Genomic DNA, 26,115 nt, shown 5'->3' with positions numbered 1-26,115 from the left:
CAGACCTGGATTTGTTTTTCATTCTAATAAATTGGTTAAAGAGGGAATGTTTTGGGGAGTGTTTTTTCAAATAAAAATGTGTTTGTCGTCTATTTTTTTATTACTGACTGGGTTGGTGATGTCGGGTATCTGATAGACGCCTGACCTCACCAACCCCAGGGCTTGATGCCAGGTGACATTACACATCTGGTATTAACCCCATATATTACCCCGTTTGCCACCACACCAGGGCGCGGGATGAGCTGGGGCGAAGCACCAGGATTGGCGCATCTAATGGATGCGCCACTTCTGGGGCGGCTGCGACCTGCTATTTTTAGGCTGGGGAGAGTCCAATAACCATGGACCTCCCTAGTCTGAGAATATCAGGCCCCAGCTGTCTGCTTTACCTTGGCTGGTGATCCAATTTTGGGGGACCCCTACAAGTTTTTTTTTTTAAATTATTTATTTAATTTAAAATAACAGCGTGGGGTGCCCTCAGTTTTGGATTACCAGCCAAGGTGAGGTTGCCAGCTGTGGTCTGCAGGCTGCAGCCGTCTGCTTTACCCTAGCTGGCTACAAAACTAGGGGGAACCCTACGTCATTTTTTTTTTCATTTTTTTGGCTAAATACAAAGCTAAGCACCCCTTAGTGCCACATGAAAGGCACCAAAGGGTGCTCCACTTTTTCTCCACTTTTTCTCCATTTTTTCTCCACTTTTTCTCCACTTTTTCTCCACTTTTTCTCCACTTTTTCTCCACTTTCTTTCCACTTTTTCTCCACTTTTTCTCCATTTTTTTCTCCATTTTTTATCCATTTTTTTCTCCACTTTTCTCCACTTTTTCTCCACATTTTCTCCACTTTTTCTCCATTTTTTCCTCCATTTTGTCTCCACTTTTTCTCCACTTTTTCTCCACTTTTTATCCATTTTTTTCTCCACTTTTTCTCCACTTTTTCTCCACTTTTTATCCATTTTTGTCTCCACTTTTTCTCCATTTTTTCTCCACTTTTTCTACATTTTTTTCTCCACTTTTTTCTCCACTTTTTATCCACTTTTTATCCATTTTTTTCTACACTTTTTCTCCACTTTTTCTCCTCTTTTTCTCCACTTTTTCTCCATTTGTTTTTCTCTATTTTTTCTCCACTTTTTCTCCACTTTTTCTCCATTTTTCTCCACTTTTTCTCCACTTTTTCACCACTTTTTCTCTCCACTTTTTCTCCACTTTTTATCCATTTTTTTCTCCACTTTTTCTCCATTTTTTCTCCACTTTTTCTCCACTTTTTTCTCCATTTTTTCTCCACTTTTTCTCCACTTTTTCTCCACTTTTTTCTCCACTTTTTTCTCCACTTTTTTCTCCACTTTTTCTCCATTTTTTTCTCCATTTTTTCTCCACTTTTTCTCCACTTTTTCTCCACTTTTTCTCCATTTTTTTCTCCACTTTTTCTCCACTTTTTCTCCACTTTTTCTCCACTTTTTTCTCCACTTTTTCTCCACTTTTTCTCCACTTTTTCTCCACTTTTTATCCATTTTTTTCTCCACTTTTTCTACATTTTTTCTCCACTTTCTCTACATTTTTTTCTCCACTTTTTCTCCACTTTTTCTTCACTTTTTCTCCACTTTTTCTTCACTTTTTCTCCACTTTTTCTCCACTTTTTCTACACTTTTTTCTCCATTTTTATCCATTTTTTCTCCACTTTTTCTCCACTTTTTCTCCACTTTTTATCCACTTTTTATCCACTTTTTATCCACTTTTTATCCATTTTTTTCTCCACTTTTTCTCCACTTTTTCTCCACTTTTTTCTACACTTTTTCTCCACTTTTTCTCCTTTTTTTCTCCACTTTTTCTCCATTTTTTTTCTCTATTTTTTCTCCACTTTTTCTCCACGTTTTCTCCACTTTTTCTCCACTTTTTCTCCATTTTTCTCCACTTTTTCTCCACTTTTTCTCTCCACTTTTTCTCCACTTTTTATCCATTTTTTTCTCCACTTTTTCTCCATTTTTTCTCCACTTTTTCTCCATTTTTTTCTCCACTTTTTCTCCACTTTTTCTCCACTTTTTCTCCACTTTTTCTCCACTTTTTTCTCCACTTTTTCTCCACTTTTTCTCCACTTTTTCTCCACTTTCTCTCCACTTTTTCTCTCCACTTTTTCATCACTTTTTATCCATTTTTTTCTCCACTTTTTCTCTATTTTTTCTCCACTTTTTCTCCACTTTTTCTCCATTTTTTTCTCCACTTTTTCTCCACTTTTTCTCCACTTTTTCTCCACTTTTTCTCCGTTCTTTTTCTATGGTCGGTCTACCCATTAGCTCTGCCATGCATACTGTAGCTCTACACCTACTGCACATGTTACTTTATGATTGACATCTCTTTCGTACCAGAGCTGTCTAAGCCTACTCTGACCCCATATTTGTCATTACTATATTGTCCTTGTACTGTATTATGACATTTGTATCATGTGTTTCATTTCTTGCTGTGTTGCAATTTTTTTGCTGCATCCCAATTGTACCTCTACATTGTTCGAGTTTATGTTATTGTTCTCTCACTCTTATGTGATACTGATTATTGTCATTTTTCATGATTACATGCAGATAAGTCCAATCTGACGAAGGCTCAGGCCGAAACGTCATTTGTAACTTGTTTTGGACAAAAACATATATGCTTATGAAAATTTTTTTTTTCTTAATACGGACCAATAAAGAGTGATTTTGCATTACTATCCGTTGTGACTTACTGACTTAGTCTGGGAGATTTAGAGTGCCGAGGTTACTCACTAATTTTATCTATTATTACCTCTGAGCACCTATATACCAGTGAGCAGAGCTTCCTCTACAGTAGTTCTCCTGATTAGGCATGCCCTTACCTCATGAGCAGGGCATTGCAGCTTTGGTAGCAACCATTACGACATGGACTCTGCTGGTGTGGACCCGAGAAGAGTGAGTGCAGATTCATTGCACCCACACTCCTCAAATGAAGGGTCCGCACTCCTAGAAAATGGGGGATACGTTCCCTGAGTGTCTCCCCCCCATATTCTAGACGGTCCAGAGTCGTCGTGGGACCCCTTTATTTTTTTTCTTACAATAAATTGGTGAAAGAGGAAATGTTTTGGGGACTGTTTTTTCAAATAAATTTCTTTTGTCGATTTTTTTTTTTTTTGTTAGTACTGACAGTTTATGATGTTGGGTATCTAATAGACGCCATGACATCACAAACTGCTGGGCTTGATCTCAGGTGACTTTACAGCTAGTATCAACCCGATTTATTACCCCGTTTGCCACTGCACCAGGGCACGGGATGAGCTGGGGTGAAGCGCCAGGATTGGCGCATCTAGTGTATGCGCCACGTCTGGGGTGCCTGCGGCCTGCTATTTTTAGGCTGTGAAGGCCCAATAACTATGGACCTTCCCACCCTGAGAATACCAGACCACAGCTGTCCGCTTTACCTTGGCTGGTGATCCAATTTGGGGGGTCCCTACTTTTATTGTGTAATTATTAATATTTATAAAATAATTATAAAAAAGAGCCTGAGGGGACCTCCACATTGGATCCCTAACCACGGTAAAGCTGCCAGCTGTGGTTTTCAGGCTACAGCCGTCTGCTTTACCCTAGCTGGCTATCAAATATGGGGGGACCCAACGTCATTTTTTTTTTTAACTATTTTTTAAATAGAAAAAATTAATGGGCTTCCCTGTATTTTGATTGCCAACCAAGGTAACGGCAGGCAGATGGGGGTGGCAACCCATAGCTGTCTGCTTTATCTGCGCTGAGAATCAAAAATACCGCGGAGCGCTACGTCATTTTTTTTAAAGATTTATTTTTACAGCACTGTGATGTCCAGCAATCAAAATACAGGGAAGCCCATTTTATTTTTAGTTATTTAAATAAATAATTAAAAAAAATATATATGGGCTCCCGCTGCATTTTTTGTATTGCTAGCTAAGGGTAATCCAAGCAGCTACTGGCTGCTAACCCCCACTGCTTGGTGTTACCTTCACTGGCAATGGAAAATCCAGGGAAGCATTTTTTATTTTTTTTGCCAAAAAACTACAAAAAAAGGACGTGAGCTTCGCCATATTTTTGTATGCTAGCCAGGTATAGCAGGCAGGTGCTGGAAGAGTTTGATACAGCGCCAGAATATGGCGCTTCTATGAAAATGCCATTTTCTGAGGCGGCTGCAGACTGCAATTCACAGCAGTGGGGCCCAGAAAGCTCAGGCCAACCTGTTCTGCGTATTCCAATCCCCAGCTGCCTAGATGTACCTGGCTGGACACAAAAATGGGGCGAAGCCTACGTCATTTGTTTTCTAATTATTTCATGAAATTCATGAAATAATAAAAAAAGGGCTTCCCTTTATTTTTGGTTCCCAGCTGGGTACAAATAGGCAACTGGGGGTTGGGGGCAGCCGTACCTGCCTGCTGTACCTGGCTAGCATACAAAAATATGGCGAAGCCCACATAATTTTTTCAGGGGGCAAAAAACTTCTGCATACAGTCCTGGATGGAGTATGCTGAGCCTTGTAGTTCTGCAGCTGCTGTCTATCTGTATGGAGAAGAGCAGACAGCAGCTACAGAACTACAAGGCTCAGCATACTCCATCCAGGACTGTATGCAGAAGTTTTTTGCCCACCAAAAAAATGACGTGGGCTTCGCCATATTTTTGTATGCTAGCCAGGTACAGCAGGCAGCCACGGGCTGCCTCCAACCCCCAGTTGCCTATTTGTACCCGGCTGGGAACCAAAAATATAGGGAAGCCCGTTTTTTTTAATTATTTCACTTATTTCATGAAATAATTAAAAAACAAATGACGTGGGCTTCGCCCCATTTTTGTGTCCAGCCGGGTACAACTAGGCAGCTGGGGATTGGAATCCGCAGCACAGGTTAGCCCGAGGTTTCTGGGCGCCTCTGCTGCGGATTTCAGTCCGCAGCCGTCCCAGAAAATGGCTCTCTCATAGAAGCGCCATCATCTGGCGCTGTATCCAACTCTTCCAACAGCCCTGGAGCCGGGTGGCTTGTTGGGTAATCATGAGTTAATACTGGCTTTGTTTTACTAGCCAGTATTAAGCCAGAGATTCTTAATGTAAGGCACGTTTGACCCGGCCATTAAGAATCTCCAATAAAGGGTTAAAAAAAACACCACACAGAGAAAAAATACTTTAATAGAAATAAATACACAGACACATTAGAGACTCCATCTTTATTACCCCCTGTCAGCCCTCCACGATCCTGCTCTTCTGTCTTCTTTCTTTCTAGTGTAGTAGTAGTGACGATTGTAGTGAGGAAGGATGAGGTTCACCAGCTCATCACTTGGGGCTGGGGAACCTCATCCTCACTACAATCCTCACTACAATCGTGAAACAGCGTGCAGCCTTCACTCTGTGAGTGATCAGTGCTGGCTGTCTGCGGTAACAGCGGTAACGCTGATAGACGCGTTACCATAGCAACGGTGCTCTTGGAGCCGCGGTTAGCGGTGACGTCACCGCTAACTGCATTGCTATGGCAACGGTGATCTCCGTTAATGACCGGCTGTGTCAGCCGGTCCCTAACGGAACGGGGAGTCGACCGTGTGCTAGAGCATGTCGCCGGTACACGGCGATACACATATGTGCACCGTGTACCGGAGAGATGCACTCGCAGGTCCTACATGATGCGTCATAGTCATGTGACCAGTCTGTAGCCAATGAGATAATAGCCACGTGACTGGTCACATGGCTATTTTGACGTCACGATAGGTCCTGCATCTCTGCTGGCAGTGCACGTCACCGGGAGGATTAAGCGATCATCGGATGGAATAGCGGCAGGAGACAGAGTGCAGAAGGGATCGCTGGGACCGGTAAGTGTTATGGCAATGTTTATTAACTGTTTGTGTACATTTATAATGCATTTTTATGTGTTTCTGATTGCCTCCCATTATAGCCTATTGGTTCGAGTTCGGTTCGTCGAACGTTCGACGAAACGAACTCGAACGGGACTCCCGTTCGGCGAACCGACCTCGAGCCGAACCGCGACCGGTTCGCTCATCTCTAGTGCTGTTACAATTTTACTACAGTAAATTTATCACAAACATGTATGAAGGAGTTGTAGTCGTGGAGTTGGAGTCGGAATCAGGGAAATTGAGGAATCGGAGTCGGAGGTTTGGCTTACCAACTCCACAGCCCTGTTTGTAGTAACATGGAATAAATAAATGAAAAAAAGACCCTTATTTCCATTATTTTTCCACCAATATCACCCTACATTGTAAAGAAAAAAAAAAATATGACAGTGACATAAATTTGGTGCCTCATGTATCCTGGAAAAAAAAAATGCTAAAAGTTCATGAATATCAAAATGAGATTTTTTTTTTCCAGCTGTTTAACACACATGCCTGGTTAGGAACGGGGATAATTGGCCTGTTCTTCAACTGGTTAAATTATATAATTAAGGAGAACATATTACTATATTACAATATTAATACCAAACTACAGTGTATAAAATCATCTACATTGTTGTGCATAGTAAAACAGCAATATCCTTGTATGTAAAAATAAAAAATGATTTCTGCTTCTTCAGTTGCAGATGATATAGGTCCACATACGATCATGCGCATAGCTCAACTTTTGACTCCATTAGAATGTCAGCATTTTTATTTAAGAATTACTGGACCTGACAGAGACCTTGCAAAATTAACAAGAGCCCCCTCTCCATTCAGTGAAAGGAAACGTAAGCGCCGTGATATTGGTAAGTCCCTAATAGCTAATTATTACAACTTCATGAAGACATAATGGGTGGGATTTGCTATGTACATATTTTACTTATTTTTGCTTATTTACTTTTGCATATATTGCTTACTCCATTGAAAGTCACACTCTTACATGTTCCACTACTTTGATATTAGGATACATCATCATTATCAGAACAATCCTATATTTGGCAGCTGCATGTGAACAACAGAGTTCAGATCTGGAACAGCACAGTGGTGGACTGCAGTACCAAGAATGGCCACTACACATTTTATAGCGGCTATTCTCGGTACTGCAGTCCAGCGCACATTTACTGTACTTCAATAACAGCTGAGCTGCAGTACCCAGGAATGGTCACTACAGTGTGCAGAACCCACTTCAAAAATAAGCTGATTGCTGGTAAAGATTTAAATTAAATAATATAACACTTCATAATTGGAATTATAAAAATATTTGTTACGGAGTTGTCCTCAGAATATATTATTAACGTCAAGCAGGAGTAATGTTCTGGAAAACCATACATGTCCCACACAGTTGCTAATGAGGGTCCTCATGAATAATTGACACTTCAAACAATGGTACCATCAAAATGCCACTTGTCCAAACTGTATGCTCTGCCATATTGCAAGCAGAGTCAGTTTTGCCACTACAGCCTCGGAGGAGCACAGGGGTATTGAAGCTGACTGGATCCATAGCTCTATAGAAAAGAGCTTGCAAGCCCTGCACTTCGTGTCTAGGAATACTGGCGGTTGATGATAAACTGTAGAGGTGGTCGGTATCATAAGCAACGAGTAGTAAACGATAAAAGAAAAAAATCCCTCCGCTTTTGAGGATGGAGAGAATTTTTAAAGAATTCTGTAAATTCTGTAGAACGCAAAGTTTCTTTTTATAAAAAGAACTCTGCAATTTACTACTAATGATGTTTAGAGAACTTCTTTATTTTTTTTTGTTTTTTTTTTTAAATACTTGCAATCAATTAAAAGTTATATGCAGGAAAACTGTAGTAGTGGTGCAGAAAATGTTTCATCATAAACTCCAGCTTCAAATATTGACCACCCCATAGTCACATCCAAAACTGCAGAGATCAACACTAGTACTGTGTTTCCCCTAAAATAAGACACTGTCTTATATTATTTTTTTTCCCCCGTAAAATGCACTAGGGCTTATTTTCAAGGTAGGGCTTACTTTTGGGGAAACATGGTTGGGGTAAGTTTATCCCCAAAAGAAGGAAGAATTGCACTTACCAGACCCCGGACATCTGCGTAGCTCCCAGGTCCTTCTGCGTTCCACAGTGGGCATTCCCAGCAGGTCCTTGTGCATTCTACAGCGGTCCTCCCAGCAGAACAGGTCCTCAAACTGCAGGTCCTCGATGCGTTCCACTGCAGGCATTCTCGGAAGCAGTACGGTATCAGCAGATGTGTGTGTCTGATGTTACTTAACCCTTTCACGACCGGCCGATTTTTCGCTTTCCGTTTTTTTTTTTCGCCATTCTTTTTCTGAGAGACGTAACTTTTTTATTTTTCAGTCAATATGGTCATGTGAGGGCTCATTTTTTGCGGAACGAGCTGTACTTTTAAATGAAACCATCAGTTTTACCATATTGTGTACTAGAAAATGGCAAAAAAATTCCAAATGCTGAAAAATTGCAAAAAAAGTGCGATAACACTATGGTTTTTGAGATATTTTATTCACTGTGTTCACTATATGGTAAAACTGATGTGTGGGTGTGATGCCTCAGGTCAGTGCGAGTTCGTAGACACCAAACATGTATAGATTTACTTTTATATAAGGGGTTAAAAAAAAATCGGAAGTTTGTCCGAAAAAAGTGGCGCACGTTTTACGCCATATTCCGTGACCCGTAGCGTTCTCATTTTTCGGGATCTTAGGCTCAATGACGGCTTATTTTTTGCGTCTCGAGCTGACGTTTTTAACGGTACCATTTTTTCGCAGATGCTACGTTTTGATCGCCTCTTATTGCATTTTGCGCAAAAGTTGTGGCGACAAAAAAACGTCGTTTTGGCGTTTGGAATTTTTTTGCCGCTACGCCATTTACTGATCAGATTAATTGATTTTATATTTTGATAGATCGGGCGTTTCTGAACGCGGCGATACCAAATGTGTGTATATTTTTTATTTTTTTAACCCTTTAATTTTCAATGGGGCGAATGGGGGGTGATTTGAACTTTTAGGTTTTTTTGTTTTTTTTTAATTTTTTAAAACTTATTTTTTTACTTTTTTTTTTTATTTTACTAGTCCCCCTAGGGGGCTATTGCGATCAGCAATCCGATCGCTCTGCAGTATCTGCTGATCACAGCTGGAAGGCTGTAAACAGCAGATACGCTGTCTTTCTCTTTTGCTGTGCCCCGGGCACAGCGAAAGTGAAACCAATTCATGTGTAGTACAGGAGTCATCACATGACCCTGTACTACCATGACAACTATCGGGAGTCACGTGATCGCGTCACGTGACTTCCGGTTTCGGCGGTAAGTAAAAACTTTACCGCGATTGCGCTTATAATGGCGCTGTCATGTATTGACAGCGCCATATAAGGGGTTAATCGGCACGAGCAGATAACGATTCTGCTCGTGCCTAGCAGGCACACATCTCAGCTGTGAAAATCAGCTGAGATGTGTGCCGATCGCGGCATGCTGCCGCCGGAGGACCGCGGGCAGTAAGATTATGTCATTTAGGACGTAATTTTACGGCCCGCGGTCGTTAAGGGGTTAAATCGGATCTGTGTGTGTGAGCAGACCTGACTGCGATGAAGATCTCTGTGGGAGAGCCGTCAGCACCTGCTACCTGTAGCTGTTTGGGGTCTGGTGAGTGCAATTGCTGGATTTGTCTTCTCTCTTTTGGGGCTGTCTTATCACTGTCAGCTTTCTCTAATGAAGTGTCCTGCTGTAGTCTTTAACATTTTTAGCTGCATGGACACTTCATTATTAAACCACAACTAGGGTCTATTTTCGGGGTAGGGCTTCTATTTAAGGCATACCCTGAAAAGGCCAAAAATTCCTGCTAGGGTTTATTTTCGAGGTAGGGCTTATTTTTGGGGAAACAGTAGTTAGATAGGGTGGTCAGTGTTTAGCTGCTTATTAGAGTTGAACAATGCTCGAGGTTCGCCAATTTCATGTTCGAGTGATTTTGGGGGGTGTTCGAGCTCGAACTCGAACTTGAGCTTTTTGCTAAAAGCTCGACAGTTTGAGTTACATTCAAGAATGGTTCGATCAACAAAAAGCCTAGCTAGTTACTAGCTGGCTTTTCACTGTAATAGTGTGAGTCACTGTGAATCACGCTATTACCAAATTTCAGCGTATAGTGGGCGGGGGGACGGGGTTTAGATCTGTGCTGCTGCTGAGTGCTGAGAATGCCGATCGCCATTTTTTTTTTCCCTAACCACGCGTACAGTGGGGCGGGCCAGGCTGTCAGCAACTCACAGAGACACACACAGCTAAGTGGATTTTTGCCAGACAAGCAAGGGCATGTGTCATAGGCTGTGCATGTCACATGTCCTTGCCTTATAAGATACGGCCATTTTCCATGTCGCTGCCATTATCTGCCTTCTGCGTATGGGTGACAGTCACCACTCCCGCTGCTGCTGCTGCTGTGTGCGCTATAGAGATACAGTGCAATCTACACAGTGCTTTAGGGATTAGGGACTGCTGGTTATTTCAGCCCTTTTCAGGGCTGATTTACAGGCGTTCATAGCCATAGCTGCTAGGCAGGTCCGTGCAAACGCTGGTAGGGCTTTAGATAACAGCGTCTGCCTACCTCAGCTCAGGAAATTCCTTGCTGCATATTTTCATTAGCAGGGATAGAAAGTGAGGCTTCATTTGCTGTCCACTGACCCACAGCACCCGGGAATTGTACCCACCTGCCCATTGTTGCCACGCTATTTTATTTGCCCAAAGAGCTGACACTTTTTGTGCCATCCTAAAAGTGTCTGGATTACTAAGTTAGTGTTCCTTTGCTGTTCACTGACCCACAGTACCCCCCAGCATTCTACCCACCTGCCCACTTTTTGCCACGCTATTTTATTTGCCCAAAGAGCTGACACTTTTTGTGCCATCCTAAAAGTGTCTAGAATACTAAGTTAGTGTTCCTTTGCTGTCCACTCACCCACAGCACCCGTGCATTATACCCACCTGACCCACCCACCTGACCATTTTTACCACACTATTTTATTTGCCCAAAGAGCTGACACTTTTTGTGGCATCCTAAAAGTGTCTGGAATACTAAGTTAGTGTTCCTTTGCTGTCCACTGACCCACAGCACCCGGGCATTGTACCCACCTGACCATTTTTGCCATGCTATTTTATTTGCCCAAAGAGCTGACACTTTTTGTGCCATCCTAAAAGTGTCTGGAATACTAAGTTAGTGTTCTTTGCTGTCCACTAACCCACAGCACCCGTGCATTCTACCCACCTACCCAGTTTTGCCATGCTATTCTAATTGCAAACTGTGCGGCCACTGTTAGGGGCATACTAAAATTGACTGAGATACTACCTTAGTGTTCCTTTGCTGCCAATCACAATACAGCACCTGTGCATGGTACACACCTGCCCATTTTTGCTACGCAATTCTAATTGCAAACTGTGCTGCCAGTGATAGGGGCATACTAAAATTGACTGGGATACTCAGTGTTGGTTATTCAGCTGTCAATAAAGCTAGACCACCTCTGCATGGTACACACCTGTCCATTTTTGCTATACAATACTAATTGCAAACTGTGCTGCCACTGTTAGGGGCATCCTAAAATTGACTGGGATACTACCTTAGTGTTCCTTTGCTGCTAATCACGGTACAGCACCTGTGCATGGTACACACCTGTCCATTTTTGCTACGCAATTCTAATTGCAAACTGTGCTGCCACTGTTAGGGGCATACTAAAATTGATTGGGATACTCAGTGTTGGTTCTTCAGCTGTCAATAAAGCTAGACCACCTTTGCATTGTACACCACCTCTCCATTTGTGCTACGACATTTTAAGTGTCCAATCTTGTCTCAAACAAAATGAGTGGAAAAAGGACAGATCCTGGTGGAAAGGGGAACAGGCGTGTTGGAAAAGGAAAAAAAGTTTGTGTCCGTGAGTTAGGTGGGAAAGCTACATTAACATCTGCTGAAGAAAGGCTATCTTCCAGAAAAAGTAAGATGTCTACTACTTTCCGTGGACAATCGGATGTGCTACCTTTTTTACGGAACCGAACAACTGTAGCAAAGGTAGATGATGCACAAAAAAAGACTATGCTAGAATGGATCTCAAGTGCTCCAACAAGTGGCCTCTCCTCCACCTAAACTTCAACATCCAAAAAACAACAGTCCTCTGAGCTGTCACCCCAATCGCACTTGCTTTCTACCAGCTCTCAAGTCTCCACCCGCCCTGCAGAGTATGGTGTAACAGAGATGGCTGAGTCTGCAGAGCTGTTCAGTCACACTATAGCCTGGGAATCAGAGGTCTGCTCCCAAGCTACAGTGAGTACAGACCAGTAAATGGTCTGCAGTGATGCCCAGAAGCTTTGTGACTCAGATTCAGGTCCTGATGACCATGTTTCTGAGCATAATGTAAACCCTCATTCCTAAACTGTAACACTTGTTGGTGGAGACAATGAGGAACATACTGATGATGATGAGACGCAGATACCTGATTGGGATGACAACTTAACTACTCAGTCAGGGCAGGAATAGGTTAGGTCTGAGGGTGAGGGGATGCGCAAACACAACGCTTGAAGATGAAGTTCTAGATCCCACTTACTGTCAACCCACAGTCAGGCACTTGAGGAGGTCACCAGAGGTGGTGGAGGAGGATGCGACTGACGACAAAGTTACCTTGCGCCTTCCTGGACAGAGTCGGAGTACTGGTAGCACGTCAACAACTGCAGCAGCCACAAATCTGCCTCTGAGCACAAGTCGGGGTGGCTCTGCAGGTCGCATGGGCTCTAAGCCTTGCCTAGCCTGAGCCTTTTTTGACATCACAAAGGATCTCCCAAATCATGTGATCTGTAAGATTTGTCTCCAATCTAAAAGTAGAGGCCAAAACCTCACCAGTTTGACAACTTCTTCCATGAATCGCCACATGAATAACAAGCATAAGTCCCAGTGGGAAGCTCACCATGATACAATGCGGGCTAGCGGAGCGGGCCAACCACCATCTGCCCCTTAAAGTGCATCCGCGCGCTCTTCATCCTCTATGACTGTGGGGACAGCTGTCACACATGTTTTTCCATGCAGACCTTCCACCTCTTTAACCGCAACAGGCAGTTTGCTTGGCAGGTCGTCAGTTGTTTTGCAAGGTGAAACAAGTGCTGGTGTACAGCTCTCTCAGACATCAAGAGCACCAACTTTGGATGAAGGCAACATCATGTCTCCTCCTGCACTTTCCTCACAGACCTGCAGTTTTCCAGGGACACCCTACTCCACACTGTCTCCAAACACCAGCCAGATCTCGGTCCCTCAGATGTGGACCAATAAAAGGCCATTTCCTCCGAGCCATGACAAAGCTAAGAGGTTGACTTTCACCCTCTGTAAGCTCTTGGCTACCGAAATGCTGCCTTTCCGCCTGGTGGACACAGAGGATTTTCGAGACCTTATATCCATCGCAGTGCCTGTACCAGATGCCCAGTCACCACTACTTCTCCAAGAAAGGTGTGCCTGCGCTACACCAGCATGTCGCACAGAACATCACCGCTTCCTTGAGAAACTCTGTGTGTGACAGGGTGCATTTCACCACCAATACTTGGACCAGTAAGCATGGACCACGACTTGTGTGTCAATCCTCTGTATGTAGAAGTTCCTCCACTGCTTTTGCCTTCTCATCCTCGTCTGGGTCCTCCACCTCCACCCCAAGCCTGCCTGGTCAGGCCACCCACATTGTAACATTGCACAAGGAATCCCGCACACCTCTTTACTATGCTGGCAGCAGAGCTCAACGGCATCAGGCGGTCTTTACCTTGAAATGTCTTGGAAATAAGAGTCACACAGCTGAGGAGTTGTGGTCAGCTCTTGCGAGCAAGTTTAGTAAATGGTTGTCTCCACTCAACCTGCAGCCAGTGAAGGCCGTGTGTGACAATGCTGCAAACCTGGGTGCGGCCCTTCGCCGGAGCAAGGTGACACACATGCCTTGTATGGCTCATGTGTTGAACCTTGTTGTCCAGCAATTTTTAACCCACTGTCCCGGCCTAGATGGGCTTCTGCACAGGGCACAGTCACTCTCTGCTCACTTCCGCCGTTCAACCGCCGCAGCTGACTGACTTGTATTGCTCCAGAAGTCTTTCAGCCTGCCGGTTCATCGCCTGAAATGCGATGTGCCGACACGCTGGAATTCGACTCTCCACATGTTGCAGCGACTGTGGCAGCACCGCCGAGCCCTGGTGCAATACGTTATGATGTATAGCCTAGGCCAACGAGATGCAGAGGTGGGGCAGATTAAACTGCTGGAGTGGTCTCAGATCAAGGACCTATGCACTCTTCTGCACAGTTTCGACATGGTGACGAATATGTTTAGCGCTGAAAATGCCATTATCAGCATGACAATTCCAGTCATTTCTATGCTGGAGCACACTCTAAACAGTATTCGGAGTCAGGTGGTTCGACAAGAGGAAGGGGAGGAAGTACAGGAGGATTCATATGCGCAAGGGATACCAACATCTACAAGGTCCAGACGTTCAGCATCACCAAGGTGGCAGGCATGAGACGGTGGGGGAGAGGGATTAACAAGGGCGCATGATAGCAGCTGAAATGTTGAGGAAGATGCAGGAGCCCAGGAAGGAATGGAGGACGAACTGTTGATGGACATGGAAGACACAGCAGATGAGGGAAACCTTGGTCAAATTTCGGTTGAACGAGGTTGGGGGGAGATGTCAGAAGAAGAAAGCACGGTTATCACCTCTATGCCACAAACACAGCGTGGACTTGGTCCACATGGATGCGCAAGGCACATGAGCGCCTTCTTGCTGCACTACCTACAACATGACCCTCGGATTGTCCGAATTAGAAGTGATGATGACTACTGGGTTGCCACACTATTAGATCCCCGGTACAAGTCCAAATTTGGAGAAATGATTCCAGCCATAGAAAGGGACGCACGTATGCAGGAGTATCAGCAGAAGCTGTTACTCAATCTTAGCTCGGCTTTTAACATGTCTTCAGTGCTGCTAGGTGTGTGCTGACAGATAAGCGCATGCATCTGTCCAGTGACAATGTGGACAGACTAACGTTCATCAAGATAAACAAGTCATGGATCCGCAGGGACTTTACTACCCCTGTGTCATCCTTGGGAGAGTAAATGCTGCCGTATTTTGGAATGTGCATGATGCAAATCTACCTGTCAAGTTTGCAACTGGGGCACAAGTGATGCCACTGAAGTGGTGTCTCTGGGGCTCAATTTTTGGAAAAAAGGGAGACTCTGCTTGGAGTCCCCTTGCTGTGTTTTTAAAAACGAGCCAAGATGAACAAGTCATGGTTCAGCAAAGACTTTGCTACCTACCCCAGTGTCAGCCTGGGGACAGTTAAGGCTGGCGTATTTTTGAATGTGCTTGATGCAAATCTACCTGTCAAGTTTGCAAATATGGCACAAGTGATGCCACTGAAGAGGTGTCTGTGTGGCCCAATTTTTGGAAAAAAGGGAGACTCTGCTTGGAAACCCCTTAAGTGTTTTACATGATTTTAGAAGGGCATGGCATGCCTATATCTGTGTCTCCTCCTCTTTTTCCTCATCCAGCTGTTTTGTTTTTTGCATGAGTATATGTCCTTGTCACTTTCCCATGTGTTTATGGTGTCTTGGGAGTTGTTTGTCACCTTTTGGACACCTTTGAAGGTGTTTTCTAGGTGTTTTTATGTGTTTGTGTTTGCCTGCCATCGTTTTCAATGGGGTTCAAGAGGTTCGTCGAACGGCTTGTTGAACCGAACTCGAACGTGGCCTCCGTTCGACAAACCGAACCAAACTCGAGCCTCCAGAGGCTCGCTCATCTTTACTGCTTATATTGAACAGATAAACTAGCTTTGTGAGACTCTGAGTGGTTACCACCTCACTGGAATACAGACCTCCATAGGTAGGGTGATCCAAAAATATTCCTTTATGAAATGTGCATACTGCTCGCCTCCAACAATACGTAACCAGCCTTTAGAGTTGTATTTAACATGGCCAGCTGTGTTCTATTCCTTTGGCAAATGTAGCAATATTCTTGCCTGGAAGGATTCAAGCTGGCTCTAATTATAATCAATATGTGTTTATTGGACATTATTTCATATGACATATGACACTCATATGTTTACAGACTCCTTATCAGAATCATAACCTAGGATAAATATAACATGTGCAATGTGCATGGCTGCATTTGTTAAGCCAGTGTCTGATACATGCTTCCCGAACTACGGTCAGCATGAAACTAATAATTTATTCCCTATTCACACTGTCATCATGGCCTTCATAGATGGTTTCATAGATGATGATAGTCATGTAGCTAATATGAACAGAGCCTTTAAATGTTGGATTTTGTGCTAGACTATATTACAGTTCAATATTGTCAAAATTTCAAGTTAGCCATATACAGTATGTGTAATATAATATTACCCATATTATATAATGTTTTATCTTCTTTGTGTCCAGTGACTATAGAAGATTGTGCAAAGACACTGAACAACTGGGCTGAAACAGAAGGCAACACTGTCTATTGGGATCGAGTTTTCTCTACACTCTATAAAGTGGGGCGCGTTGATGTTGCTTTAGGTAAGTTTACATCAGAATTCAGTCATACTTTTTTTAAATTATAAAAACATCAGATCACATTGGACATGTGCTAAGTCTTCTCACAAACTAGTAGATTACTTGATACAAATAGCATTTTCTCCTACGTTCCGTGGCTATGTTGAATACCACTTATGTCCGAACACCCGCCAAACGGGATTTGGTCTATGTGCAGATGGGGCCATTGACTATAATGCAAACGGAGTCACATTGTGCTCTGTTATTCATCATTTTAGATGTCTACTGGAGGAAGGCAGCCAGACGTAATCAAGGTACTGTTTGCTATCATATGGAGGTTTGTGCCATCCTCCAAGGACATGCTTCCCAGACCATCACTTACCCACCGCCAAACTGGACATGCTGAATAGTGTTGCTAGCAGCATAATGTTTAATCATCAGATTCTTTCACATCTGTCACATATGTTCTGTGTGAATCTGCTCTCATCCTTATGAAACCTCTGCACCAATGGTAGACTTGCCAATTCTGATATTCTATCGCAAATGCTGATCAAACTGCATAGTGCTAGCGTGGTGCCCCTGAGGCTTCAGTCACCACAGAGTATTGCACCCAATGTTGGGTGTAATGCTAAACCCGTTTCTTGAGGAGGTCAGTCCCGGTTTCATCACATTACACACTCAAATACACACCAGGTTGCCCTGTTCTGTTCCCACTGGGGACTGGGCTAGGGTCAGGTAATAAAGAGGTCGCTGACAGAGAGGCATTTACAGGATGCCCTCAACAGGGGCCTCAGTGCCACTAGCTTAGAACTTCGGAGGGGGGAGGAGCAGCCAGCAGGGGGAGTCAGGAGCCAACACAACAATTAAAGAGTCCTCCAGCAGGAGAGCAGCGGAGCAGACAAGCCTCACAGATGCTCCGGTGGGAAGGAGGAGAAAGTTCACACGGTTGCCGTGGAGAGAGTGAACCTGCTCCCATTGGAACCAACGCCACACAGGGCGGCAGGACCCTAGGGAAGATCATACTTCACGTTGGTTTTCCAGAATCTGCCTGGATGGGGAAAGTTTCATGTTTTCTTGACCACACAGCGCCCGACAGCACAGTGCCATATGAAATCCGGGGTCTCGCTTCAAGCTGCACCCCACATCGGATCCGCGGCACCTGCAGATAGGGACAAGAGTACATCTCGTGAAACCCAGGGTCCCCTTGTAGCTTCAAGCCAGGGGATCCACAGACAGGCGTTACAAGGAGAAACGCACCGAACACCAAACCGGACTGATTTCTAAAGGGATTCAGGTTTGACGGAGGTCATAGCAAGTGACCGGTATTACCTGGGTGAGTGGCATTGTACAAAAGTGAGTAAACAACCTGGAACCGCAGCCATAGACTCCGACTCTTTATTACCCGTACTTTGTTTGTGACATATGTATGGCTTTTTAAATGTTTTTAGAGGCTTGTACTGTCTGTACAATGTCCATTTTGTGTCATGTGTCATTTTTTGCATTTTGTGTGGTTTCTTTTTTATCTTTTTGATTTTTTTTGGTATAACAATAAAAATTAAAAAAAATTGCTACATTTTTGATTCTCTGTGTGGTGATCCTGTACATTAGATACACCTCGTCTTTTGCATTCTTTGGTTGTTTTAGTACCTAGGAGATCCCACTTCAAGGTGGTGCCCTCCCCCCTCTCTTATTCTTGCCCAGTGTTGTGAACATTTCATATACTTCCAAGTTTCCAACTATGAATTCTTTTTTTAACAGAGCTTGCCAAAAACCTAAACCAGGACAAAACTATGCAAATGAAGAAGAGCGTAAATGAACTGACCAAAACTGCACATGAGTCGAAATCATCTTTGATTATTTTTGAAGATGAGAAATTTGAAGAAGGAAACAATATTCGGCTAGTGAGAGATTGTAAGTACACTAGTCTTTCTAGTCATATACAGAATGTATGGCAGGTATCGAGTGCGCACAGATGGTGCTGGTTAAGGAACTGATTCCACTCCATTCAGTGGGAGTGGTGGGTGAAGTGTACAGCCATGGTGGCAACTAGCTCGGATCAACCCCTAAGATGCCGCATTCAATAGTGACTATAGCATCTGATTGGTCAGTCAACTCAGGGGATGCAACTGAGGAGTTCTAATGAGTTGTCTTGGCAGCTGACGAAGACCCCTGTATCAGCCACCTTATTCTCGTATTCAAAAGAGAGTGGTAAAATGAAGTAGTATTGCAGTGTATTGTACATGCGATCATGTGATCAAGTCAACTGAGGGGAATACTATAATGAAACCTGAACAGCAATCACAGAATGGCAGTTTTTCTATTCCTCCCGCCCTCCCCCACCCCCAATTTTTTTTTTGCATTTTCAGTACATTTCATAGTAAATTAAATAATTGTATTCAAATCTAGAACATGTCCCACAAAACAAGCCTTCATATACAGCGGGTGAAATAAGTATTGAACACATCACCAATTTTTTAAGTAAATATATTTCTAAAGGTGCTTCTGACATGAATTTCTCTCCTGATGCCGGTAACAACCCATGCAACCCACACAGGCAAAGAAATCAAATCATAGATGTTCCAAATTTAGTGATTTGTAATAATGAGAAATGACTAAAGGAAAGGTATGGATCATTACTCAAATTATTTAATCATTTTTACAAAAGCCTATCAGTCTCTGTTAGTGACATTTAAATGGTCCGACTCCATTTAGGTGCTCATCATTTTCCCTATGACAAGATCCAGGACAATTGATGGGCTGCAATAAGGCCTTTTCTGCGGCTCAGTAATTTTCTTAAGTACTGCAGTATATAGAACAAATGATTGCAGGTTTAAGTCCCTTGAGGGACTAAAAAATAAATTCGATAAAAAAATGCTTTAAAATTTATAAACTATTAATAATTACAATAATTTTCCTAGTTGAAAATCAAATTGTCAGTTTCTGACTACATTTCGCAATTGTTCTGGTGCCCATAATTTTCTCCATGACGAGATGGAGAGGAGCTGAGGGGTTGCCATAAAGCCCAGTCTGTAATCTTTCTATGTATTGGAGTAATACCATAATTTATTGTCACATATATTGAGTCATATGCAGTGATGAGCAAATTTATCTGTCACTATTTGCTGTTCGCAGAACAGTACAGTATTCGGGGTATTTGTTATATAGCGAGTAATGGTGTATTCGCCTCGTTATATGCGGATGTCCCGTCCAGCATATTTAGCAGCTGTTTTGCAGTTACTAAACATGTTGGGCTTCTTATCCAATCACAGTAATACCACAGCCATCTTGGTTATGGCATTACTGTGATTGACTGGCCGAGCAGCGCCATAGGGTCTATAAAAGACCTTCTGCCGCCATTTTGCGCACATTGAATCTGGAGCCAGCATGGTATGAGTATAGGAATAGAGTGAGCAGCTGCTAGGGAGAGTGTAGGCCTCTTAATTACTGATGTGTCGGTCGTGAACGATCCGACACAAAGATCCGGCTCCCTGCTGTGAACGACAGCCGGATCATCAAAGTGAGCCACTAAAATATTTAAACGGCTCTTTTTGCCGTCAAAACCCCGCCCACCCACGGCTAAACTCCGCCTACTCATCAATCTAATTGGCCGCTTGTAAGTGGGCGGGGTTTAGCTGCGGGTGGGCGGGGCTTTGCCGGCGTTACTATAATCTTAAATATGTGTTCACCTGGGGTGAACACATATTTAATAAGGAGCTGAAAACGAGCTGAAAGATCCAGCTCTTTTTGGTGAGCGGAGCCATGGGAACCGGATCACCAAAAAGAGCCGGACTGCCCATCACTACTCTTAATAACACAAAAAGTCCTTTTAAGTGCTGCCTTCAGTGTATAGTAGGTCAGTGTAGTGTAGGGAGGGACATATTTCCAAGCAGGGACAGTGTTTAAAGGAGCATGTCACTACCTCCATAGTACCGTCCAGAAACCAGAATACAATAGCTCTTTTAAGAGCTGATAGCACTGAACAAAGTCACCGCAGGGAGGGAGATATTTTGGATTAGGTACGGAATCAGGACCTGTTTCCACAATATTTAGAGGTAACCAGCCTGCCTTGTGGCATCCAGATCAGCCACATTAATACATTGCTCATGGCTTTAGCAAAAAGTTACAAAGCAGTACTCTAGCATTCAGTGCTCTTTGATACACTAAACGCACTGATCCTGATTCCACAATATTTAGGGGTTCATAGCCTGGCTTGTGGAATCCACATCAGCCACATTAATACGTTGCTAGTGGCCTTTGCAAATACAAAGCAAAAGTCTACTATTTTGTGCTGGGTAGTACAAAGTACTTACTTGTACTTTCTCCACAATATTTTTGGAGTCAAAGTTTACTTGGCTTGGGCTATCAATGTCTGCAAATATGTCAGCAAAACCCAAAAAGACAAAAAAGACAGTTGTTAAGGGACGTGGACGTGGGCGTGGTGTTGTCGGTAGTGGACAACAAGGCACTGAGTCTGTGTCAGTTCAGAAGAAGCTTGATACATCCACTATGTCCCTTGCCAAATTTCTGGGTCTGGAACATAAACGTGTGTGAAAGCCAGAAGAGCGAGAGCAGGTTCTGTCTTGGATGGTGTAACATCCTGGAGGTGGATTCACGGGACCGTGCACCGGACTCCCCCAAAGAGGCAACCCGGAGCTAACCCCTATACAGGGACTGTCCGATCACCCCACCAGAGGGCCTAGATGCACAGTAGCTGGAACACTAGGGGTACAGAGTACGGGTCCTTCAGAGGTCTGCACGGGAGATGACTATTAGTCCAACGGGAACCGTAGGCAGGACGGATGACTGGAACCGGGTACAGGTGCCAATTAGTAACAGCAGGCGGGGTCCGGATCCAGCGGGATGTGCAGGCTGAAGTATCTAGGTGGAATCCAGGATCGGTGATGGGTTCTAACTGATGGAAGATGGCGGGATCCACAGCAGACAGTCACAGGGACACCTCCTAGGAAACCAGCAAGCTGGACACAGTTGGGACGGCAGACGGGCACTGCTGAAGAGACAGGGTTAATCTTGGTACACAAGACAGAGGGACCTGAACACCTAGCTACAGGAACACGTTGAACAGGCACCGCCCACATGGAAAAGGAAGTCTTATATACCCAGTACCTGTAATCAGCCATATCCTGTTCCAGGGACGCTGGCCCTTTAAGAAGAGGTGAGTGAGCGCACCCTGGTGCCTTTGGCTAGGTGGCAGACGGTGGTCTCCATCAGCAGGAGATGGGAAGACGGCTTGGCAGATCCGAGGTGGACCGGTACAGGGTTGTAGCCCGCCGGTACCGACAGGGAGAACTGACCCGGAAACCATAGCACAGAGGGGGTACTTGGACCCTGAAGCCAGGACCGAAACCAGCTGCCTAGTTAATTAACTGATTGAGGGCAGGATTATAGGTCTTGTCCCACCCAAAGTCCCTAAGAGAAGATAACAGCCCACCGATAGGGATAAGTCCACCGTCAGGGCCCATAGATCCCATGGGCCAGCGTCTGCGGGCATGGCTCCTTAGGCCACATCCAGCTGGGAGCGGACTCCTGAGTTCCAGACCAGGCAGTCCACCATACACAAAGCAAGTGCAGCGGAAAGGACAGCGACCACCAGCCTGGGTGGGGGATCTGAATGCAACCGGCCCCGGCGGCCGGCCACCAAAAGTCTTGTGTGGTTCATTTACTGTGAGTAACCAAACATTCTTCCTGCATGTCCGGGGGCGCTAGCCCTTGCCATCACTATACCCTGCACAAAGACACTGGGTCCCGGAGAGACCATCCCTAACCATGTAGGGGTTAACATCCACCTGCCACTACATCTCCCCCGGGTGCTTCATAACAGCAGCGGTGGTGTCCAACCTCACCACACACCGTGGGTGGTGTCACGAACCTAATACGGCCTAGCCCGTACTTCTACATCCCCCCTTTTTATTAGGCATGGAAAGCTTGTACACGTTCCTTGCATGGCCCACGTTGTAAATTTAGTAGTTCAGCACTTTCTCAAAAAATACCCTAGGATACCAGACCTACTTACCAAGGTACAACGTATTAGTGCCCATTTTCGCAAGTCATCTCCCTCTTTTGATAGCCTGGCAGTGCTGCAGCAGCACTTACACTTGCCTCGTCTCAGACTAATATGTGATCTCCCTACGAGATGGAATTCAACCTATCATATGTTGGCCAGGATCCATCAGCAGCAGAGGGCAGTATCCCAATTCCAGCTGGAACATGCCTGTCAGACGCAGCTGCCAGACATAAGTACTGCAGAGTGGGTGTGCATTGCAGACATTTGTCAGGCCCTAGAGAATTTTGATTACCAACATTGTGAGCAGTGATGATGCTCTTATCAGCATTACCATTCCACTGATTTGTATATTGAAACGCTCTCTGGATAGTCTGACTGAACAAAGTGTTAATGCACCCATGGTGTCTGTGGATCCAGACTTCACAATGGTTGCTAGTAATCCGCACAACCTCGGCCAACAGGTGCAGGCCACCTTTGGTCAGCATCATGAGATTGAGGAGGATGATTAAGAACAGGAATGCTTTGAAGTTGGTAACCATGGGATTGACAACCCAAGCTTCAGGGCTATCCAGCATGGATGGTCTGAGGAGGAGCAGGAGGAGGAGAAAGAGACTGAGGAGGAGAGGAGGTTTAGGGAGACAGAATGTTTTCTTAGAAGTGACACACAAAGATTTCCAGTTCGGAGTCTGGGACACATGGCACAGTTCATTTCAAACTGCCTTTCTCATGATTGTCAGCTAGTTCATATTTTGGCAGACAACAAATACTGGTTATGTACCTTCCTTGACCCACATTACAAAGACAAATTTGCTTCGCTACTTTCAGGCAAATAAGGATTGTACTACGGAAACATTCAAGAGGGCTGTAGTGGAGCAGTTGATGAAACGATTACTCTCAGATCATGCTGGCGTCAGAAATAGCGTGTCATCTCACGCAACAGGATTACAAGAGAGAGCTACGCATAGTAGGAGCAACACAGGCGGGGGACTAATGTGCCAAAACTGGTCCATTTTCCAAAAACCGTCAACTCAGAACCAGATACCGGTTGAGGGAACAAGGAGGGAACACTTAAGTAAGATGGTAAGGGACTATGTAGGTGACTGTATCAGCGTGCTTTCAGAATCTATTGTTCCCTTTAACTATTGGGTTTCCAAGCTCAACACTTGGCCAGACCTCGCCTTATACGCTTTGGAAGTGCTAGCTTGCCCTGCTGCGAGTGTGTTGTCTGAGCATGTTTTCAGCTCAGCGGGGTCAATAATGACAGATACTTGCACATGACTATCCACGGAAAGTGCAGATAGTTTGACAATGATCAAAATCAACCATAGATGGATTGCCCTAGAGTATCTCAGGCTGCCTGTTAATAAGCCCAAAAATTTGTATTTCTTAAGTTCAAATAAGTTCCATTTGTTTCTCATTCAAGACTATTTTGTCTTCTATCATCTAATGAGACCGTATGACTAATCTAACTTGTTATGCTGCTGCGATGTAATTGTTTGGCCCAATCACCCAGGGCAATATTTTTCAAGCCTTTGTACATTATGCACTGGCACAAGCACTGTCGAGGCTACACTGTCTAGAACAATTGGTCAGGCAGTCCTATTTGTGTTCTTTATTGATCATGTGCTCCACGGTGTGTTACATATGGCCCCGTGCGGAATCAGAATTTTTTTAGCTCCTTGGCATGTTTTGCCCTGTTGCTTATCCTACCTATTTTTAAAAGAAAGCTGCTGGGAGTACCTTCTGGTGCTACATGGTGTTTTAACCATTTCCCCCTGGGGAAACTGAATTTTTTTAAATCCTCGGTGTTAGCTAGTGGAATAAAGCCTGAGTTCCAGAGTTAAACAATTGCCACTTCCACGGTGCTGCATGCTTCACAAACTGCGGTCTAGGAAGCAAGCGATGATGCCTCCTGCTCCCAACCTGCTTTTGGTCAGATGCAATCATCATCAACAACATCAGCTTCGATGTCCCAGCATTGCATTCATTTGTCCATAAAACATACATTACTGAATCATTTGAATAGAATTTGAATAGAGGACCACTTTAGCCGGGGGTGTTGGTGGAGGAGGAGGAGGAGGAGGGCAAGGTCAATACCCAAATGGCCACATTGGCAATAGCACTGTAAAGTGTTATGGAGTACGTATTCCAACTTTCACACTAATGATATAGGGGACGCAGAAAACTACAAATGACTGCCATCCCTCCCCAATATATGTCACAGGGCCCACCTGAGAGCCCTAAAAAGTCTGAGATTTGAGGACAGCCAGTGTCCCTTCCTACATTGAGTAGAGAGCCACTGGAGCCGGTGGAGGAGGAGGAGGGCAAGGTCAACATCCCAACGGGCACATTGTAGTTAACCTTTTAAAGTGCTGTCAAATATGTCCCAAAAAAGGAGGTGTGAGACAGACACCAATATAATGTATAAGTTACAGTCCTTTCTAATCGAAAAAGGAAAAATGTAAAAATCGAAACGTGTGAACATATGCTAAAGTGGGTTTTTTTGGGAGGTCGGGACTTGATTTGACGTTTTATTACAGTGTATAGGCACTAGAAACTGTTTCTTAGCAATCTCTCCTCTTTTACTTTGGTTTGAGAGCTGTTTTGGTGACTACGTAAATGCAGCGTGCTGCTCTGAGCACGTTATTCCAAGACACCAGAAATGCAGTCAGGCACCTTCTACAGGCTGTGCCCATACTGTTTCAGCCTTTTCCCATCGATTTCAGCCTTTTCCTCAGTCACCACAGGTCACCGTTGGGTCCAACATAAAATTATTCTGGTTTCCCATAGACTTACATTGGGCATCGAATATTCGCGAATAATCTAATTGAGGTATTCGCCAGATATTCGGCGAAGCGGATATTAGGTTATTCAATCATCCCTAGTGACGACCGCTGACGAGTTCAGCGGAGATCATCACTGCAGGTAATGATTTGAGCTAACCGCCTGATGTCGGCACTCCTCATCCCCTCAGCTGCTTGCACACTGCTATGTGAGCAGCTGCGGGGCTGGCCAGGGCAGTGCGACATAGACTGCAGGGGCACCGATTGTTCTTCCGTGTGGCTTCAGGGGATCCCAGAAACCATATGTGAGTCAGAAATGCATGCAAGCATATTCTCCAGGCTCTCCCCATTCAGTGTCATCACTTTCCCATCCATTTCAACCATTTCTTCAAGCCCCCAGATCTCTTTATTGGGTCCAGCAGAAAATTACTCGCATTTCTCATTGACTTGCATTGTACTCGCTATTCGTAATGAATATATGAATATTACAAAGTTTTCATAGCAAATACGAATATTATGGTATTCGCTCATCTCTAGTCATATGTTGAAGCATTAGGCTGTGGATACGCAGCGATTATGGCTATGAAAGCTGCCGCATGGCTGAAGTTCGCCAGATTTTGCTGCTACATCATCGAGTCATAGAAGTGAAAAGGTTACTGCGACAGTGAGATGGAAATTGCAAGAATGACAATCACACTTTTGCAACTTGCTTATCGCAGTCGCAGTATACTGGGGATTTCAGTACAACCCCATTGACTTGTATTTTCACTTGTGGTGAAATGTAGCAGTGACACCTATTGAACTTTGCAGGAATGACAGGTGTGGCATTCAAGGTTGCCGTGTAGCCCTAGCCCTGTATATACTCAGACAGACTTTCCATAAGTTGTCCACTAGGATATGATGGATACACAGGTTACTCTCTAC

The 26,115-nt window shown here is 44.2% G+C and overlaps 1 protein-coding gene across 1 annotated transcript in view; it reads left to right on the top strand.

Annotated features, from left to right (window-relative positions):
• The window catches only part of TMDD1 (transmembrane and death domain 1), a 65,447-nt gene that overhangs the window by 30,768 nt on the left and 8,564 nt on the right, over positions 1–26,115 (top strand). The window contains exons 2-4 of the mRNA XM_075333702.1: positions 6,520–6,687; positions 16,291–16,410; positions 18,145–18,297. Of these exons, the coding sequence (XP_075189817.1) occupies positions 6,520–6,687; positions 16,291–16,410; positions 18,145–18,297 (441 nt within the window). The remainder of the gene's footprint in view (positions 1–6,519; positions 6,688–16,290; positions 16,411–18,144; positions 18,298–26,115) is intronic.

This window comes from Anomaloglossus baeobatrachus, chromosome 2, assembly GCF_048569485.1.
Source record: "Anomaloglossus baeobatrachus isolate aAnoBae1 chromosome 2, aAnoBae1.hap1, whole genome shotgun sequence".
In the NCBI taxonomy this organism is placed as follows: Eukaryota; Metazoa; Chordata; class Amphibia; order Anura; family Aromobatidae; genus Anomaloglossus; species Anomaloglossus baeobatrachus.
This window is presented reverse-complemented; position numbering and strand designations above follow the sequence as displayed.